Source organism: Falco biarmicus, chromosome 7 (assembly GCF_023638135.1).
Source record: "Falco biarmicus isolate bFalBia1 chromosome 7, bFalBia1.pri, whole genome shotgun sequence".
Classification (NCBI taxonomy): Eukaryota; Metazoa; Chordata; class Aves; order Falconiformes; family Falconidae; genus Falco; species Falco biarmicus.
The window spans coordinates 19449649-19471177 of record NC_079294.1 but is presented as its reverse complement, the minus strand read 5'-3'; the positions used below and the strand labels follow the sequence as shown (position 1 = coordinate 19471177).

Sequence of the window (21529 nt, the reverse complement as noted above, 5' to 3'; positions counted from 1 at the left end):
CAGTGAGTTGGTCGTCATGGGAACGGCAGCGGCGGCGGCCCTGTTGCCACCGCTGGCCTCCGCGTTGCCGCCCTCCCGTGGTAAGGACGGGGCGGCCACGGGGGTGCCGGGCCCTGCCGGGGGTACCGGCCACAGGCCCTCCCGAGCGGGGAGGGGCGCCGCCCGCACTCCCGCCACGTGGGGCTGTGGGAGCTGCGGCTCTGCCGGACAGCAGCCCCGTCGGGGCAGCGCTCGGGGTTCCTCCTGCGGGCACGGGAAAGGGCGGGCTGCCCGGCTGCCGGTTGAAACCTCTTGTGAGATTATTGTTCGTGTGTGCGTTTGGTTTATTGTTCCTTTGGGGCCCACCTGTTGCTTATCGCTGGCTTCTTCGTTTATGTTACTTTGGGTCTTTTGCACTCACTTTTCCCCCCGCCCCGCGAAAGTGAAAGAAGCCCGTAACAGCCCTCGGGCGCCGCCGTTGGCAGAGGCCTGGGGGCGGCCCCGGCTCGCCCGAGGGTCGGTGGGTTCGGGGCTGCCCCCGCGGGGGGGGGCGGGGGCGCCGCTGCGGGAGCCGGGAGCGCTGGGGTGTCGCTGCCCGCTCTGCGCTCCCGCCGCTCCGCGCTGTGTCGCGTTACGGACCCGCAGACGGGAGGCGGCTTGTCCCGGTTTCTTGGACTGAAATAAACGTTTGTATTCATTTGGGCCTTCTGAAAATTACCAGTGCCTGTCACATACTCGCGTGTCTAGTTCACGTGAATTCACGCCGTTTTTTGCAGAAAGCCATGCGTTTCTGTTGTTAAAACTCAAAACTGAATTGGGACTGGGAAAGTGACTCTTTGGATTCAGGAGCTCCCTCCGCTTACAACTACCGACTATAAAAAGCTTTCGGCTGCTTTATCTGAGATGTTTACAATGTCTATAACATACCCTCACTCTTTTGTTGATGCCAACTTTGCCAGTCCCATGCTTTTTTTTTAAAAAAACAACCAGAGCTATGCAGTTTCCTTTGTTGTGAGATTACTTTTAATATTTAAGCCATTTGAAGTTTCTTTGACACTAAGCAAATTTGAATACTCTGATTGGCTTGATGATACGAATATGTTTTTGTACAAACATTAAAAAAATTATACTTGAGTGGCAAGCTAGGCTATTCTAGAAGAACCTCTCAAATTGCTAGAAAGGATTTGAAACTTTTTTAATCTGTATCTGAAACATTACTGTGCTTGTGTTGCTTTATTATGAAACCGACAGATTGGAAGGTTGTGTTTGGTTTTTTTTCCCAATTTTAGGTCATAATGGATGTTACAAGGGTGAGCTTGGATAAAATTTCAAGGAGGCCTGCATGTAGCTCAAGAGCCTGTCCTATCTGTAGATCTTTACATACATCCCTGGAATTATTAACACCAGAGCCATGTGTGCCAAAGGTAATTCTTTTCATTGGGTTAGAAACTCTATGCCTAATTCTTCTTAGTAGAATGCCAAAGAAGTAAGATTCTGCTTTTTAGCTTCATGTAGAGTTCTGGCTCTGCAGGTGTGCTGTAAGGGGTTATGGGAAAGTTCATGAATGTGGGGTGCTCCCTATGCATGCGTGGAATGATGTTTAATTTCATTTTTCTGAACCTGTGCTACTTTTATTTGCCACAAAAAGGGTTATTCAGTACTACAACCTAGAAAACATGGTTGTCTTTACAGTTAACCAGATTATTAAATAAACTCAATTTTAAGAAAAAAACTTTTGACATTCTGGTAACAATGTGTAGATACACAGCTATAGGCTGTTGATGCATAAGCCAGTATGTATATAATTCCACTTCCATCCCATTTGTGCTTTTAAATTTAAGTTGGAATAAAAAATATTTTGCTTATTAAAAGAAAGCATTTGAGCAATCCTCACAAGTTGAATTTTTGACTGTAAGGTGGTCTCAGGTTGTGTTTGAATCAAGTTTAAAAAAAATATTTCATAGTATTCCAAGAAATATGTCAGCTCCAGAGATTCAACGAAGTCCATTGGGAGTAGATGTTCATCCATCCTCTGAGCAAATTAATATTGGGTATTAACTTAATTTTGGGAATGGGATGTATGATATGGTTGTTGGGTTGTAGGAACTGGGACTTGGGAATTTGAGATTTAGATTGATTTTCTTGGATTAGTCCAATTGTATTGAACCTCTGTTCACCTGTCTGTAGAATGGGCTCATACCTAGATGCTTCACAGAAGTATTTTTTTTATAGGTTCACAGTCAGGTATTAAGGTTAGCATCAGATAACTCTGAATCCAAGTTCTGACCTAAGCATCATAGGCTATTACATGAAAATTTTATCTCTTGAGATTGAGTGAAGCAGAAGCTTTTCAGCCCTTTAAATTAGACTATAAATATAGTATGAGCAAGAGATTGGGATGCTACCTGGTGCAGAGCACTTACGGTGTCAGGAAATGGATGGTGCTGTTGTACACACAGACTCTGAACTAGTTGGCTGTGCCGTCTGCTGCAGCAGAAATGACGTACACCTTTGGAATCATTCCTTACCTTGGCAATTCCAAATCTGGCAGTCTGTGGAATGACGAGCTTGAGAATCAATGTGATATCTAAGAAACAGAACTCTGTATCAAATCTGAAAATGGTTCTTTTATTTAAGTACTCTGCAGTATTGTATAGAATTGTTGTTAGCCTTTGTGATGGTATATAATAAATTCCGATTATCTTTTTTTCCCCTGGAAGATTTCTATTTTTATGGTAGTAATTAATTTGCATTTCATAGGTTGATTCACCTGTCACTTTGGCTGCTAGTCATCAAAGAGGCAGTCTAGAAGACTGCTGTCCAGAAGAAAACAAAGGTGATGACAGAGAGAAATCTGATGTCAGGAAAGTAAGAACAGATCAGCAAACCATAGTGGAGAGTACAACCGTCTTTCTTCACATGTGTATACTGAAACCCAATGAGTTATCAGGTGTGGGAATGGCTAATGCTTTCTTGTGTTGTGGCTAGACCAAACATGATGTCTGTATAGTTTCAGTAAAATTTTGTTGATGGAGGCAAAAGAGGATGCAAATAGGTAAAATTCTAGAAGAGAAGGAAGTGTCAAAATCTATACCTTGACTTCTTTCAAAGATGGGATTCAGGATAGTGAAGAGAAGATGCCTGATGGAAAAGGACCTGGGGGTGCCGGTTGATGACCGGCTGAACATGTGCCAGCAGCGTGCCCAGGTGGCCCCAGCAGCATCCTGGCTTGTGTCTAAAAGAGTGTGGCCAGCAGGACCAGGGCAGTGATTGTCCCCCTGTACTCAGCACTGGTGAGGCCACATCTCGAATCCTGTGTTGTTTTGGGCCCCTCACTGCAAGAGGGACTTTGAGGTGCTGGAGTGTGTCCAGAGGACATTGAAGCTGGTGAAGGGTCTGGAGCACAAGTCTTATAAGGAGTGGCTGAGGGAACTGGGGTGTTCCAGCCTGGAGAGTAGGAGGCTCAGAGGGGACCTTATTGCTCTCTGCAACTACCTGAAAGGGGGTTGCAGGCAGCTGGGTGTCAGTCTCTTCTCCCAGATAACAGGCAACAAGACAAGAAGAAATGGCCCCAAGTGGCTCCTGGGGGAGGTTTAGCCTGGATATTAGGAAAAAATTCTTCACTGAAAGGGTGGTTAAGTGTTGGAACAGGCTGCCCAGGGAAGTGGTAGAATAAGAATTCCTGGGGATATTTAAAAAATGCATAGATGTGGTGCTTAGGGTCATGGTTTAGTGATGGACTTGTCAGTCCTGTGTTAACAGTTGGGCTCTATGATCTTAGAGGTCTTTTCCAACCTGAACGATTCTATAATTCTAAATGTGTTATTACTACTGTTGCCACTACAGCATATGTCTTGTGGCATCTAAGCTGTGACCCGCACCTTGGTGATTACCTCAAGGATCAGGACAAACCATGTGCATGTGTTCCATGGAACTGTCTTAGAAAGTGTTTTCAGTAAGGTGTTTTTATCAGACTTCACAGAGATCATGATCATTTGTTAGAGACTTTGTATCCTATTAATGGTCCACCAGTCCAAAAATTTGGAGATTATGGTTGTAAGTTATTGCATTTAACTGAACAATGCTAATACTAAGAATATAATTTAATATAAATATGCAGTATCTCGTTTTAATGAAAGCATTTTTAGAAGTGCTTCAAATGGCATTCTTGTGGAATTCTATAAATGGTAATAAATTAACTTTCTAGAACTTCTGGCTATTTAAAATCAGAGGAGCAAAGGCCGGTATGTGAAGCAGAAAGTTTGGATACCTTCTTCAAGTTTAGATAAAATTTCATGACAGAATTGGCGTCAAAAGAAATCCCTTGATTCCTGCTTCTGTGTTGAACATGAGTCCTGGTGTACTAGCACATACAGTTTTTTAAACAGTAACCCACTGCAAAGGCTCTGTGGTGATCCCTAACTGACAAAAATGTATTTTTGTTTCTTAATTGTTAACATTTCAAACAGTATATTTAAAAGTTTATCTTATGTCTATTTTATTGTGAAAAGCTTTTTCCTGTGTTCTTTCAGGATGTATCTTTGATTTGGATTCTGGAGATGATAGCATGGGAACACAGACTTTGGAATTCTGTGAACCTTCCCAAGGAAAACTAAGTAGTGCAAAAGCAGGTATTACTTTTCAGGTGTATAAAATGAACAGTGCAATAAAACCTTCCCTGTCTCCACCCCACCCACCTTTCATTAATCCTTCTAGGAGAGTTTGGGAGCATAGTGTATTTGAGTGTATATTATATAGTTATAAAAAAAATTACAAACTAAAAATGTATATGCATTATGATATTCAAGAAGTGTTGGATGAATTTTTTATTTAAAGGTTATTTTATTAAAGGATATTCACTTTCTCTAATGATATGGTAGTATTTGAGTTTTGGATAGATTCAGCCAAAAGGCAGAATCCAGTGGTGATTCTATCTAGTGCATCTGTGCTGGTCATCTGAGGTAATACTCATTGTTTCAGAACAGAAATTGGACATAACTCAACTTCAAAGCTTCACTCAGTAGTTTTAGGTTTGAATCAACTGCTGGGCTCAGGCCAGTTGGAATAAGTACTCTTTTTTTTTTTTTTTTAACTTCTGTCCTTGGGGCTTCCCTGGAGCTCAGTTAGATTTTTATAGCTCTCCCCTTGTTGTATTACTCATCTCTTTCATTGGTATGAAGTAGACCAATGCATCATAGTAAATGCCTGAGATCCATGGGTTTGTAAGGCATTTGACATCAAAAGACAAGAAAATGGAAATGTATTGCTGGACTCCAAAACTTGGAAGTCTCTGGGAACTGGACAGCACTACAAGTGTTTGCTCTTGCTATGAAAGCTAACTTTGACCAGAAGAGAGGGCAGAGCATGAGGATGCTATAGGAAGGGGAAAAGCCAAAAGTAATCAAAATTGTGATCTGCATGTTCAGGAAAAAAAAGAGGCAATAGAGAAATCTATTTTAATTAAATAATGGAACTTTCCATAATTTATCACTGCTTGTATTTCTCAAAACAACATTTTTCTAGAACCGATATCAGAATCTGTTTGGCTGAGATGTAAGTCAAGACTGAAACTTCTGTAAGATTTGAAAGTAGAGATATTACTGAGTCTCTCTCAACTCCAGAATTATTAGTTTTAATAAATGACATTTCAACAGGTATTCTACTGGTCAGGCTAAAGAAATTATTTCTGACTTTAAAGCTTATTTTGTCTGTAATTTTTGATGATACTGCAGAGATGTTGAAACTTTTCCATTATAAATTTGAATTTAATAACTTGCCCAAAATTCAGGGTCTCTTCCTCCCCCACACCATAACCAACTGTTGCAGCTCGGTTTGATTCAGCATTCTGTTATAAAGGTTTCTGTGTTTTTCCCTGCTACGAACTGGTTTAGAACTGAACATGATATATATGCTTGAGAATAATTGTACTCTTGTTTATGGTTTTTATCAAATTACTTGTACTGCTTTTTACTTTTGCTTTTTTAAAAATTTTGAAATGCTTCAAGCTAGCATTAATTTTAAGCATATTCTACAGCAAACTCTTCCAACCTGGAATATTCTGAAGAAACAGATGTAGATCCTCAGATTCAAGCATCTAGGAAGAAAATGAATGAACTTGACAAAATACTGGCAAAAATACATTTTAAAGAGAGAGCAATTAAAAACAAAGGCAAAGAAATGAGGGCAAAGCTCTGGGAAGAACTTCAGGTTAGAAGTGTTCTGCCTATTTTGTAAATAGTATACCTCAGAGTACTGTCTTCCAGGATTATCATATTTCACAGGCACATTGTTTTATTAAATAACTCAGTTGGCTGATCAAAGTGAATAAATGGATCTTAAAAAGTACCTTTGAATAGGTTTTAATATATTGGCTTGGCTGGCTTTGAAAGAAGGCTGTGGTCCTTAAAAACTGAGATGACCAACAGCCAAATACACGGCTGTCTAGATGTGGTTTACTAGCATAACTAGTGTTAATGCTTGAGCTTGCTACTTGCAGGTATGATAAGGCATGACAAGAGGTAATGCTTATGAACTCAGGACTTTTTATTCTGCTCTAGTGTGACCATTCTTAGGCCCATCTATTTCAGTACTGTCTGTTATTGAAGAAATTAGAGATGCTGCCTGAAGAAGCTGTAAAAATACTACAGCACAAATTTCTTCACATTATTCCTATCCTGGTCTCTGGCAGTTAAATATCAGTTTAAGCCTTGAAACATGAGAGTTAGTATTTCTTCTGAGATTAGGCATTGTACAATTTACGTGAGTACAAATGTCTGTTGTGAAGACATGACTGCAGTTGATTGGACTGCATCTTGTAGTTTCTGTGGATTTGGATTCAGAACCATATATACATCACAGAACTTTGTCCTGTGAAATGTGTTTTCATGTAAGAGACAATATATAACAGAGGCTCCACCATGTCTTTATCATAACTTTAGTATTGATTGTTCAGATAGTCTTGAGAAGAAAATAAAGTGTTAAGTAAATGTTGCCACTGAACAAGGAATTTTAATAGGGTCTGAGTTCATTAGACCTGATAAGCAGACAACATATTTTGCTTTACAGTATTTGAAGTGAATATATGTATGTATCTGTATATTTATGCTTTATTTCTTTTGAATAGTCTATCAGAACCACTGGAAGCCAGATGGAGGTAGAAAACACAAAACTTTTTTTAGCTTTGAACTCATCATGGCAGGATACAGCTAGTAAGTAAGAAAGAGAAGTAAGTCCCTGATATAATTATTGTTATAATTTTGATTTAATTTTGATATAATTATTGATATAATTTTGATTAAAACTCATATTTTTGTTGGATATTATAGAAATAAAGCTTTCAGACCCTTACAATAAAATAGTCTTCACATGTAAAAGTACATCAAGGAAATATTTGAAACATTAACTGAAATAATGTTTGCGTTATCACAAATGTAGAAGTTGTACTTTTAATTTTGTTTATAGAAACTGCATTTTTTCCAAAGAACTGGTGACTCTAGAAGGGTACAAATCCAGATAAATAAAGCTTGCATTTTGAAAGTTGATGGCAAACAGATATTTCAGGAAGGGCTCATGACTGATAACATCGATAAATTAATGATAGCAGGTATAGGGAAAGTTAAGAGTGGAAACCTGCTGAAAAACTTGACGTCTTTACCATTTTTGAATATTTGGCATTAAGTGAGGAATTCAAAATTGCTGTGGTAAACAAACAAAATTATGAAGTTACTGATGTGTGATTGCTGGTGGTCATAGAGGGTTTGTCAGGCTGGAGTACTTGGTGTAGGAAGGTCAGGCAATTAAAAAGTATTAGGCCTAAAAATGTTACTTAGAAGTTCTAAGGATGTGGGCCCTGCCACACATGTATCTTGGAGAACATTTTCATATGGAGATGGGTGAGAGAGTGAGAAGGATGCAATGTCAATATCATGGTAAGGATCTCATAATATGACAGGTCCAGAGGGAGGGGAGACCCCAAGCTTTTTTAGGAATTGTTAACAGAAGAACCAAAAGAATGGGACCAAATTATGATACAAACTACTGAGTTATATGTTGGAAAGTAATACAGGAAGATGCGTGCACAGCCCAAGTCTTGGAAAATGGTCCAAAAAGGAGTATGTGTCATTTACGTTAAATTTGATACTGATTATGTTGCATTTAATTCACTTCTAAAAGAATCTTAAGATTCAAAATGTGAGAGAGAATTTGAGTAAAAGGGATCATCAAATCATATAAAGTGTGATTCTAAGGAAAAGGTGTGAATATGAAACATGAACTTAGTTTTTTTTTATCAGCTTTTTTCCTGAGAATTCTAGGAGAAGAAGTTTAGGATAGATGGCAGTTATTTTAAAGCAAATGTTAAAGACATGCTAGCAGACTATTCCTAGGAAGAAAAGACCAGGAAGTCTGATAAGATAGTTTATGAGTTTTACCATGATATGACAATAAAGACAAAAATATTCAAAGTAGAAATGAACACACCAATAAAAATATTTTTTTTCATTTTACTCTTTTAATAAAAATAAATTCCATCTTAAATAGCATTTAAACCAGCAAATTCTATAGCTGTATTAAAAGCAGATAAATAACTAATGAAGGATTGAGTTCTTTAATAGGAAAAGTAAACATATAATGACACAGAGAAATGTGAAATGTGATACATAACAAAAAAAGACTATGATCAAAGTTACAGTGAATACCAATAATGTAAAACTATAGATAGAATTGCGAAAGAAAAGTTAAAAAACTACTTAGAAATGTTTTCTCTACTGAGTCGGAAGGACCCAATTCTGTTGGAGTTCTAAAGCCATTGAAGCGTGTTCTGACTGAAGTATTGATAACTTTCTTCAGGAACGCACAGAGGATGTGCATGCTCATAGAGACCTGGAAAAGGAAAACAGTGGGTATTTTTAAATGTCCTTTTTCTTTCTGTGCCTAGGATCCTGCTGCGGGAGACACTGGAACAAACTGTAGACATTCTGATCACAGTGTCTTTATGGGGAGGGGCAGGGGGAACAAAACCAGGCCGTGTCATACCTGCTCAAGTGTGTTTTTAAAAAAAATCTGCTGTTTGAATGCTCTGGTGCTGGAGTTCTCAGAGATGTGTCAGTCATATACACATTTTGCATCCTGTCCTTCATCAGTATACTTACTTCAGTTGAAAGGAAACCAAATTGTGGTGCATCTTGTTTTTTCTTGTTTGGAAGAGAACAAGGATTTGAGATCTGCATGGTTATTGTTGAGCAACAATCTCAACTTGAATGTTGGAAATATGTGCATAATAATGGCAGCAATGTGTGGTTAAAACATTTAAACAAAAATTATTACAAGGTAACCTTTTATTTCTGTGCTAAAGTTTGGGTTATTAAAGGAAGAACACAGAACTTGACATGTGTGATATTTAAGAAGTCTCCAGTAGGTGTCAGGGTATAGTAAAAAACCAGTAAGCAAGCAAGACTGGTTAATGAATTCGTGCTTCAATTCCTGTTTTATTTCAAAGGTAACTCCTTGCTGTAGAGATAATGCACATCAGATGGGTTCTGGTGTACCGTACAGGCAAAACTGCATAGTTTCGATTTATATTTTTCCTCCAGCTTGATCTTTATCTTGAGTTTTCTGTGACATGCCGGTGCCTTACTTTTCAGGAATTATTTATTTAAATGACTGCCCTGACAGCTACCCTGGTTGATACTGAAATGGAATGCAATTCATAATTTGTGTCCCAGCCTTTCAGGCATAAAAAAACCTGCTGACATACTCATGGCAAAAATGTAAATTAGGAGTTAAAGGGCCTTAAATTCATTCCTCCGTATTCTGTGTAACAAAACCACACTTTCAGTTGAATCGACTAAACTTCATTATTACAGGATGTTGGTTGTTTTTTTCATTGTGAAAAACACATTTTTCATATGTGATATATATGGTTCTTTGCAAAGAAGTCCTTTTCTATAAGTGGTTAAGTGTATAGACTGCAAGTTAATGGTCTAACTTATACTTTTCAGTTGATATGTGTCAAAATCAGTCATGATATTTTATTTGAGTAACTGAAATAACTCTTGCATGCTAGGATGTTTGAACACTTTTTTTCCCCCCTAGATTATAACCTTGACATAAGCCACTGGAAGTCTAATAATTCATGCACAGGCAGACACCAGCTGTGAAAACGTGGATACTTTATTCTCATTCAAAGTTCTAGATGACTTACCACATGGTGTCTGTAGAGGCTTTTGAACTTTAGGGCCTTGGGCTGTATCTTCTAGAATGCAATCATTTATTCTGTATGGGGACTAGTTGCTAAAAACAAAACACAGCCATGTGAAACAGCATAACTATTCATGAGACACCTTATACTTTCACCCTGTCTTTATTTCTTGAGAAATGTGGTGGTTATGTAACTTACCCAGGTAAATTCCTTTTAACTTTCACATGTGAGACCTTATAGTATGATACACATGAAACTAGATCTTCTTGAAATAAATTTTAATTAAATTTTACTGAAAAAATTCTTTGCAGATCCCTCCCATGCTAATGAAGATGAAATATGTACTTCAGTATTTCACACAGAAATTAATCCAGAAGATTATGATTGCCATGAAACCCACCATAATCATGGTAAGCTTTATTAATTGTGTAGTTTATATTTCGAGATATGGCAAAACAACATGTACAAGGGTTGATAAAGATGACTTGGCCTTTGTGGCTAGGCCAATGAAATCAGAAAAAGCAAGACTGCTTAGTGGAATGGCAACAGTTTTTATTTTACAAATGATAAAGGAGAATAATTTTTTGTGACTTATAAAATGTTTTATTTGATATGCTAAGAAAACTTACTTTTCTGTTTATAAAAATCTTCCATTGTAAAATGATGAGGTGTGTAACCGATTCATTGTAAAATGAATCATTGGTTCTTCACAGAAATTCTTTAAAAACTTGTAATTGCTGTTATTCTAAGGTACTGCAACTTTCATTAATAGGCTTATATTCAAGAAACCATCTAAAAATGAAGAGTGGTGCTGTGTACAGTTTCAACTGTTCTGTAACTTCTGTTTTTAGGGGAAATTTGTATGGACATTGTGAGAAACCTAGATCTTTGTACAACTTTATGTTTTGTTATGGTGATTATTGTAAAGGCTGCATTGCTTTTATGGATTAAGTACTTTCTGGCAAAAATGAAACATCTGTACTGATTCTTTTAGACATCACTTGTTTATGTGCACCGTATAGAGGTTTCAGATGCTGGTACTAGTGTAGTGTGTCCAACATTTTAAAATAAATGGAATTGTGCTTTTGTGCCTCTGTTCTTTCCCTATTTGAAATTCAAATTTGTATGGTTGAGTAACTTCTCGCATGTGTTGTGACATAAGAAGAATAGCTTCAGCTGCCATTGCTATCAGCTGCAATTGTTTATTTCTTTGTCATCTACCATTCTATGTAAACAGAATGACTCTATCTTCCTGGTGACTGGCTAACATGACAAGGACATAATACACAGGCATTCCTTAAGGTTGAGCCATTGATGGCAGCAGAAACTCTGCACTTTTTAGAATGTGACTGTATGTTTTAATTCTTAAACCTGGACCTCAGCTCCCTTATCGTTTTATCAGTTGTCTTAGTTCATCAGTATGTTACCTCTGTGTTATTAAATGTTCTTCACACTGGGTCAGAGCAACACTGTGCTTTGATTTCTTTGTCTTCCTGCCATGTGTCTTCATTCCTCCCTTAAAACGAAGCTCAACTCTCAGCTTCCACCTTCACAATTTCTGAGTTGTGCTGGAGTGTACTTGAATAGCAATGGCAGGTTTCATTGCTAGTATGCAGGACAGCGATGACTTCTGAAGTTCCTGGTAGAGGCATGGTTGGGAGTTGCTGTTGTTTGCACCATTTTGAGATGTTCTACATTCTCCTGGTGTGGGAACACATGTAATGGAGAGAACTTAGAACAATAAATTATTGAACTGACTTTTACTATTTCTTCTGGACACTTTTGATATAGTTTCTGAATAGCTAAGACATGTTTTTGGTGGCTTTTGGATGTCTAACAGTTGTCATAAAGACAGACCCTGAACAAGAGGAGCTTAACTTGTGAAGAAGCATGTATTTATTAGTTTTATAATATTACTTTAGCAGCCTCATCAAGATTTGTACCAAATCTTTGAAATTTGTACCAAAGCTACCAAAACTCATATGCAAAATTTGTTGAGCTGCAGCCTCTCTTTTACTTACCCATGGCGATCTTCAGAGTATTCCTTGTCCCAGTGATCCCTGTATGTCCCTTCTTTATTGAATGTTCTGAGTTGTTCTGTGTGATACATCCCTCTAAAAAAAAAGCTTATTCTACATTAGAGTAGCTTAGAAGTAACGTTACATGTATGTTGCATGTTGTGTTGGTGTTTGGTGTGGTGTTTTGCTCATTTCAGGATAGAAGTTGCCATATTTATATTGACTGGTAAATTCTTAAATGATCCAGTTCCTTGATAGATTCGGGATGTTACCTGGTAATGTTATAGATAGTTTGGAATGCTCTCAGTAAACAGTTGTGCATTTGAACTGTGGCAGGGTGTTCTTGGTCAGATCCAACACCTCAGTCCTTTAGGGTTTATTTGCAATTTGAGAGTAAGTCTGGTTGGTAAGAATGTTACACAGATTTTTTTATCCATAGCGTGTAAAAGGATACATGAAATTTATTTAACAGCTTTGGGAGTCTGCTTTCAATCTCCTCACTCTGAGAAGTAGTTACTTCCATGTAAACTTCCGTAGTCTATCTTCTGTTATCTAACATGTTGAATTGGGGGTTTTGTAGGCAAATACCCCACCTATTTTTCAATTCTCTACTTTCCATAAAAGTAAAATGTACCATGCCTACTTTTGAAGTAGTTTTTGAGACTTAGAAGTTGGTTGTATTTGCTTAGAATTTTTATTTAATATGATATATATTTGTTGTTTGTAAAGGGAATTGCTGTTTTAAAACTGGTAAAAGTCTCTGAAAAACAGAACTTGTACGCATTTTTGTATGATGGATAGAAACCCATTGTTGAAAAAAACCCATACATGTGATGTTGTCAGAATATCATGTGGCAGTTTAGTAGCTTTACAGCTCTATGATGAATTTTATTTTTTTAAAAAAATGTTTTATAAGCTGTGTTATAATAATATCAACTATATCATCTGTTCTTCAGCTGTTTTATTTTAAAAAATGTACTTGATATGTCTCCAAATAGTTCTGTGGTTTTCAAAAAAACTATTGTCTGATTTTGTACTGATGATAAAACTGAAACAATGATAGGGTTCAAAGGAATGCTGTGGCTTTTAAAGCCACCATGTTTAACATTTTTGAGGTCGGGAATCCAAAAGTATTTTAGCCTTTGCAACACTGAGTGATCTCATATAATAAAAGCTTAAAAGTGAGATTAGATTTTGACAATAGTTATGTTTTAAATATAGCAATATAGGTTATATAAATAATGAAAACAGCATATAAAAGGTTTATCTATCCACTTTATATGTTTATTAAAGATTTAAATGGGATTGCTGTTATTATAGTGCTCATTGAATCAGAAAAGGAATGATCATAACTTAGCAACTTTTCTTCCTCAAACTTCAGATTACCCAAGTGAATTAGAAAGAAATGAATTTCTTAATCAAGCAGAAAACATGCATAGCAAAAATAAAGGCAATCAGGATTTCATTAAAAAGAACGTTGAGGTAAGCATTAAAGCATAACTTCATAAACATTTTGGTAAATGTTAACTAAAAAATAGTATATAAGTATTTCTGAAGACTTTTTTTTAAACCAGGAACTTAAAAGCTAATTAGGCATAAATGAAAAAAAATCTTGCTGTAAAAAGTGTTGTTCATAGTGGAGTATTGTATAAGATAGTTCTCATCCTGAATGTTCATATTGGTGGGGATAATACTGCTTCTATGAATTTGCTAGAGTACTGGAAATAAAATTATTCTGTTTGTGCCTAGGTATAGCTTGTTTTGAAGGCAAATATCTCCTAAGACTTTCCTTAAATGTATTTCCCATGAAGTTAAAGGCAGGTGTTCTTATGCATAGGTATGCAGATTGTTCATGTATAGTAGGTGTGGGACCCTTATTTACAGAGGACTTCTGTATGACAGAAAATAGATGTCTTGATTTTCATGCCCCCCCCCTTTTTTTTTTCTGTAAGACCTAGTAGCTATAATGATTTTTCATCCAATGAAAAATATCTGCCTTCCTGCTATGTCAAAGACTGTTACAAGATTATCAATTTATTATATGTAGGCTGCTAGATTTTTCTGTCAGAGGGATAATTTCTATTATGCCAATAAGCAAGATTTGGATGTTAATTTGACAAGCTTTAAAAATCTTTGTTCTGGTGCTGTTTGAGCTAATGGAGTTCTAAAGTCTGTTTTTTATTTTTCTAAATATTTCAGCTAGCAAAAGATCCAGGAAACCAGGTTGTTATGCTTGAGAGAGAAAGGAAAAGGCTAGTTGAACTATTGAAGGATACAGAAGATGGAATTGAATTTCAAGGTCTTGAGGTATGGCAACTTTAATTTGTCCGGTCCTGTTGTATTTGGCTTATTTTTGTCGTAAATCTAAATTTGATTTGATTTTAGTCCTACCATGAACTAATCTGCTGAGATGCGAGAGAATAGCTGAACAAATCCAATTGGCATTGTTTCCAAGAATGAATTTTCATTGGTGGCTTTGTTCATTTTACCAACACTTGGACACACTTGGCCTCAGAAAAATAGCAGAACTTAAAAGTTAGACACAGTGGAAGGAGCCTTAGAAGCACACTTAGAAGACAATGACCTGTTTTCTTTACATAAAAAGTGAAGTTGGGGCCTATCAATCTGAGTAGCTAGCCTCAGGTAGAAGGGCCAGCAACTACTTATAAAAAACTCCAAGAGTTTTGTGAGGACATGAACTTCAGAATGTAACAGTTGGGGAAATATGGAGCTTATGTGTCCATTTAGAAAGATAACATATCTTTGTGGAGCTTCCAACTCAGTCTTAAAAGTATACAGAAGAGCCAAAGTCTGCTTAAGTATTAGGCATTTATGCTTTAACGTAAAGTTGTTAAACAGCATACAGTCTGCATACTGCAGTGGATAGCAAGAGCTGAAGTAGATAGAAATACCTTTCCCCATAGAGAGTAAAAAAATGCTTGGTTGTCCCACCAGTCACAGCTTCTAGGAGAGTCTGTGCCACAAAATGATTCCCAGTAACATAAAGACATCAAACGGTCTTTTGATCTCCCAGTTACTAGCAGATGGTCTTTATTTCTTACTGCTTTGAGGGGACTATTATAGTGAAGGTGTTCTTGGGGCCTCTGTTTTTCAGAAGTGATCATAAGGCTGCCAGGATGGGAAGATAAAATTTAGTTTGAAAAATGAATTCTGCTAGGAACTTACAGTACTTTTTAACTATATATGTTATTAAACATGCTAAAGATACATGTTTTCACAGAATGAACATCCTCAAACATGTAAACTTGATATAATGCTTCAAGAAACCTGCATTTTAATAAACAAGAAGAAATATTGGGAAAATGCTTGCTTTGTGTCAAGAAATTAGATAATCATTCTAAATTGTTTTACATAAAGTGTACATTGTGACATCTATAGTTAATGTTACAAATTTTTTCACAGCATTTGTAAGTATACACTGAATCACAGTGCCTAAGAAGAAAGATGTGAACTCTGTGTAGAATGAACAAAATATATCCAAGGTCCTGTTTATGTTTAATGTATATAGCTAAAAATGATCTGGACTAAATTATTTTTCAGTATGTTAAATAAGAACTTAGGCGTGAGAGAAAGAAACAAAAGCAAATACAATGTATTATTTTTTAAAATTATCTCTTCCCCTATTTTATTTTGGGTTATTTTCTAATAAGGAGGTAAAGACATCCAAGAGGTGATTCTCTTCATTACTCTTTTCTAAAATGAGTCTAAAATCTGTCCTTATAAATTACCATTTCAGGATATGGGGTAGGGAGGTGAGCTCAAGATTATCATTATCTGAATCCAAACTGGTTATGGAAACAGAGAACTAACCAACCCATGGTTTGTGACCTTAAACAAATGTGCAATTTACCCAACTTCAGTGTGATTTCTAGATTGAAACTCATTTGGTCTGTGGTCCAAAACTTTAATCTAGGGAAACTAGTAAATGTACACTATGTTTTGGTATTTTCGGAGCTTTGTAGGGCAGATAAAAGTGGAGTCTGTCCATATCAGTCAGGAAAACCTAATGGACAAATTACTAAGATTATATAAATGTGCAGTATTTTAAAAGTAACTGTTCTTTCACAGTTAGTAACATAAAGTAGAAGCACAGAAGACATAACCTCTGCTGATCATTGGTATGCAAAGGTTTAAACTATCAGTCACAATGAGTACTTGTGTTCATGAGATTAAAAACTTCAACTTCTGTAAGATTGCACCAGTTTTCCTGTTGTCCTGATGTTTATTCCCTTGCTTTGCATAGCTTATTTAATATTTGTGGGCATGAACAGTAAGCTTGCAGGTTGACTTATTTATCTGTAAAATGCTCAGCAGTTAATGACATTGCACAGAGATGTTTGGCTTGGCAGGTGTGGTTTAGTGTTTAAGAAAATGCAGTGGAAATCTCTTTGGTCTAATGTAGACCTACTGGTTAGGAGAGTTGATTTTTATTGTACTTTTAATTTGTTGCGTATTAGAAGAACAAAGTTAAAGCTCACTGGATCATTATTTAATTATTTAATTAATCTTTTGTCTGCGCATTTAGGAGAAGATTCAAGGTATTCTATTAGATCTGCTTGCAACAAGTTTGGCATTATGATCCCATGTAAGGGTGAAAAAATATTCAGCTGAAATTGTACTTCAGCCTTTGAATAAGAATGAAGTGTAGGGAGAGGGTTGTGGTGTTGGGTTTGTGATGTTTTTTGTTTATTTATTTTGTTTTCCTCCTCTTGTTGGAAAGGTTGGTGTTTGATTAATTATACTGTCTCTTCTGTTCTTCTTTCCTGATCAAGGATGTGTTTCGATTTGAGGAGATGGTCCTTCATTTGATAAATATCAACATTTAAAGATCTGAAGATGTTTTAAACAGCCTTCTGTTAGTAAACATCATAGCATTCTGACCTAGAGAGGAGTGTCTTTTTTAAAATAATTTATTATTTTACTGATTGCAAAAGACTTCTCTCACAATACATAGTTTTTAGGTTTTCTTTTTCTTTAAGCTAGTGTCCTTGACAAAATTTAGAGGTACTTAACCAGAACAGGTAATGCAAATTCTGACTAGCAATGTATGCCTTTTTTTCCCCACTAATTCTCAAGGCATCAAGGCAACGGAAAAGTATAACACTTATCTAAATGTTTTATTTGATTCATGTCACTATCCTGTGGGCATGTATCTATAGAGATTTTACTGTTTATATCAAGTATTAAATAGATCACTACACAGGATATGTATGTTGCTGTATGTTCTTCATACAGTGGACAAGAATGGGAATGGTAGTTTGTGGATTAGTCTAGTCTGTACTAGATCATCTCTTTAAAGAAAACAGCTCTTAAGTCTACTGCCAAAGGAGAATAAAAGAAAGGATAATAGTTACTTAAACCTGTCTAGTCTGGAGATGGTTTCTTCCTCTCCCATATTTGAATTATATTATGGGTGAGGCATTTCCTGTGGCTGCTTTATAACAAAGATCATAAGGAAATTATCAGCTAATGAGTAATCTAGACTGCTTCAAGCTGGCCCAGGTAACTGTCCGGCTGATGGCCCCTTTCTCTGATTTCATTCTGCCTTTTAAAAAGCTGGTGCAACCACATTGGCTAAAGCAATGTTTTGGAGGTTATCAATCAAGGCAGAGCTGGCTGTGTTGTATGAATTCCTCTGTATAGTGGAACATGGATTAGATAACTTCATTTGACTTGTACTACTAAATATGTCAAATATCCAAACAGCAATTCTCACTTTTTTTAAAGAAGTGTTTTACGAGTATTTAAAATATTTTAGAAGTACATAATGATGCTGACCATCAAAGCTGTAGGGGTATAATTTGTTTCAGATGTTCCACAGTAATAAGCACTGACTGTGCTATTATAAAAGTATTGTTCTGAGTTAACACACGGGAAACATTGACAGGACAGAAGCTTATTTTCCAAGCAAAGTCATCTTGAAAATACAAAAGGGAATGTGTGAGTCCATTTAACCATGGAGTGAAGTGGCTACTGGAGTAATTTGGTTACTTGGAGCATGGGATATGAAAGCATGGGATATGGACACTGAGCTGTAACTAATGAGCCCAGCTGCAGTTTAACTGACTCCCGTACAGTCATTTTTGTGTGTTTGCACTGTGCTCTTCGTTAAGAGAAAGTAGTTAACATGGCACAAGTGTAGTACCACACTGGATACTTGTGTTATGATGGTCATTGTCCCATCTAAACAGATGCTTCCACAAAGCTGGCAAGCTTCTAGAGACATTTCTGAGTGGCTCTTCTTGAGTCGGGTCATGTCCAGTCAGGCTTACTAGTTGTGTCATCATCATACTTGTATGAGACAGCATTAGAAGAACTGATTATTTTTTTTCCCCACAAAAGAGATGACTCCCTTTTCTTTTTTTTTTTAAAATTTTATTTAGTATGGAGGTAATTTATGACAGGTGTTTGGGGTATGCTTTTTTCTTTTTGCAGCCAGTGTGCTTTAGGGTAGTGAGAATGAACCAGGAATGACCTCATAGCAGTGGTATTGTGATTAGAAGCTGATATTTCCTGCTCTTGTGTGGATGTGGCTGCTTGAGTAGCCAGAGGACTAATCTGGAAGCTGTAAAGGAGTGGTGGACATGAATCCCTTGCAAGACAGATGTTGAAGTCTCAGGGCAAGGTGCTGGCCTCCTTCTGTTAGGAAAAAGAAAGAAAACCAGCAATACACTCATGTCCTCTCCCCACACCCCTGCGCTGCCCTTCTGAGGTCTTACTTGGTGTTTCTTTGCAGTCAGGACAGAGATGTAATCTTCTAGTGTCATTCCTGGTGAATGGTGGTTGTGCAGACTTGCTTCCCTGAGTGTGAGACAGTAGTGCCAGGTTGCTGTGGAGAACCTGCAGCTGTTTGTGAATACAAGCTCATTTGTTTAAGTGGGCCAAGCTTACTCATAACATGCAACTGTCTGTGCTAGGAGCACATATTCATGTTGGTTAGTCAGATGTTACTGCTATCAAGAGGAAAAAGTCATGTAAAGCACAACCAGGAAAAGAACTCTGTGCTCTGTCTCTCCCAGTGTTTCTGTGATAGCACACTGAGGGTGGAGAAGGGCGGCAGCTACTTCTCTCAGAGCAGTTCCTTCACTTTCCTATGGATGCCATGTTTTCTTCTTTGGTGATACGTTGCAAGTGTCACATTATGTCTTGTATCCTCATTTTGAGATTTGGCTCCAGGTGGTTTCTTCCATAGCATGAACCTCTGCAGTTTCATTCCAAGTCTGGTTTTGATCAGGCTTTCTCTCTTTTTGACTCCTTATCAGATGGAAAGCAGTTGTCCTATTAGATATAGCTGCTGGTTTTATTTCCTTCTTTGACTTGCATGGGAGTCTGTTGCTTCCACTTCTTTCAGAGGACAGGAGGGAGTAGTGTACAGGTGTGATTGGGTGTGTACCGCAATAGGTGAGTCTCTGCATTTGCTGCCAGACTGTGAGATGCAGGTTCGTTGGGGGATTCTAACAAGATGTGTTCAGCGTGATTGAGAATGTCTCATTTTTATGCCTGTTGACTTGCATTTGTCTTTTAAAAAAGCAAAAAATATCTTGTTATCTCAAGTTCAGTATATGGTCAACTCTCTGTACAGTTCCTTGGACTTAAGCTGTAATATGGTGCCTCCAGGTACAAACAAGGAGTGCTGAGACACAAGGCATAACAGAAGTGATTTAGGATGATGTTGAGGACAGTGCAGTTTGAGGGCTGTGCTTTTCCACTTCCATATTAGCATTGAAGATGTGAGTGTATAGCATATTCTTTGTATATTGTGTCTTAGGACTGGTGGATCTATGTCTGCCATACACTTTCCTCCTCATCTCTATCTTCTCCTCCGTCTTGCAGAAGAGCACAACACTCCTAAATTGATTTTCATGTCAGTGGCATCTAAAAATGATGCTTTCTGTGCAGCACTGAACAGCAAGGTCTATATGCAGGTTAGACCATGACAAGCAATTAGCCGTTCAAAAGGGAGCTGGGACTGCCATGCTGAACATACACAGAAATTGCAACAAGGGAAGAATTGGCATCCATGGAAGGGAGTTACGATATACATGGCCTGAGGCTGTTCTAAAGGTTTGACTTAAAAAAAAAAAAGAGGTTAGCTATCCAAAGTGTCTCTCTTGGGCATAAGAGAACTTGATCAGGAGAGTTGCATACCTTCAGAAGAACGGATGGGGAACTTGGGACCTATCTGCTCTTTGGCATGGAGGCAAAGCATCTGGCTTTAAGCCATTTCATTTTGGGGCTTCCGAGTGGCTAGTCATTGAGGATACAGGCTTTGGACTTTTATAGAAATAAATAAAATAATAGCAGAAGTCTGTTTAGGTCAACACAACACCTTTTTTGCTGTGACATTTTAATAATGCATGTAGATGTAGATAAATGGATTTTAAATATGTATATTTAAGTTGCTGATTGGTTATATTTAAAAATGAAAAATTTATGTCTCTAATTTTTCTGTCCACATCTGCTTTTGAGTCTGCTAGGTGCATGAATATTTGGCAGATTTCAGCTATACACTGAGGTAGATGAAAACTATAATTTTGTTCTTAAGTACAGTTTATTTGAAAAATACACTTGATGTGTAATTGCCTTTACAATCTGTTTCCTGTGGGAATGAGGATTAAATATTTTCTGTATCTTTCAATAGGAGGATTTGTCTGGCTGGCTAGCACCAGGAGAAGGGTATACACCTGAACTGATGGATTTTCACCTAAATGAGATAGACATAAAGCTTCAAGTACTGCTATCGGATGGGGATTTTTCTGCAATTTCCAGCTCTTGCTCAAAACCTTCAAGCCAGATATATCAGGTATAGTACAGAACAGATTTTATGTTGCAGATTTCTTGTTTGAAGTGTGTGTTGAGATCTGATGTAAATGAAAATACAGCATGCCTCTATATTTGTAATTCTTTTTGTGTTTTTCTTTAGTATCGTCTGTTTGTTCTCAAATGTATGTGTTAAAAGTGAAATCTTTGGCTACGGAAATCATATGGAAAAATAATATGTTGCTATTTTAAGTGGTATATAATTCAAGGACTGTCTTGTTTTTAACATTTGTTGATTCCACACTTTCAATAAGAAATTTAATATGCAGGAATTGGTAACTCAGATGTTTTTTTAACTGCATGAGGGCCTCAGTGGTTTAGTGAGTATAGCAAGACATTGCCCATGATAATTCAGCTTTGGGAATTAGAATTAGTTTTTTTTAATCTCTGGATTCCAAAAATGCCTCTTATGGTCTGAAAGATAAAGAAGTGATGAATAAGCAATGTTGAAGACTGTAGAAAATAGATTGAAATTGTATGGCCTTTGTCTTTC

The 21529-nt window shown here is 37.1% G+C and overlaps 1 protein-coding gene across 7 annotated transcripts in view; it reads left to right on the top strand.

The window, feature by feature from the left end:
* Positions 1–21529, top strand: part of FSIP1 (fibrous sheath interacting protein 1) — an 89803-nt gene continuing 68274 nt past the window's right edge. For 3 of the 7 annotated variants that reach the window (XM_056347028.1, XM_056347029.1, XM_056347025.1), the window contains exons 1-10: positions 87–293; positions 1269–1403; positions 2740–2929; positions 4512–4610; positions 6014–6186; positions 7103–7187; positions 10489–10587; positions 13577–13677; positions 14395–14502; positions 20858–21019. In XM_056347028.1, coding sequence (XP_056203003.1) covers positions 1275–1403; positions 2740–2929; positions 4512–4610; positions 6014–6186; positions 7103–7187; positions 10489–10587; positions 13577–13677; positions 14395–14502; positions 20858–21019 — 1146 coding nt within the window. In that variant the 5' untranslated portion in view covers positions 87–293; positions 1269–1274. The other 4 variants (XM_056347026.1, XM_056347027.1, XM_056347031.1 and 1 more) reach the window with 4 other exon arrangements.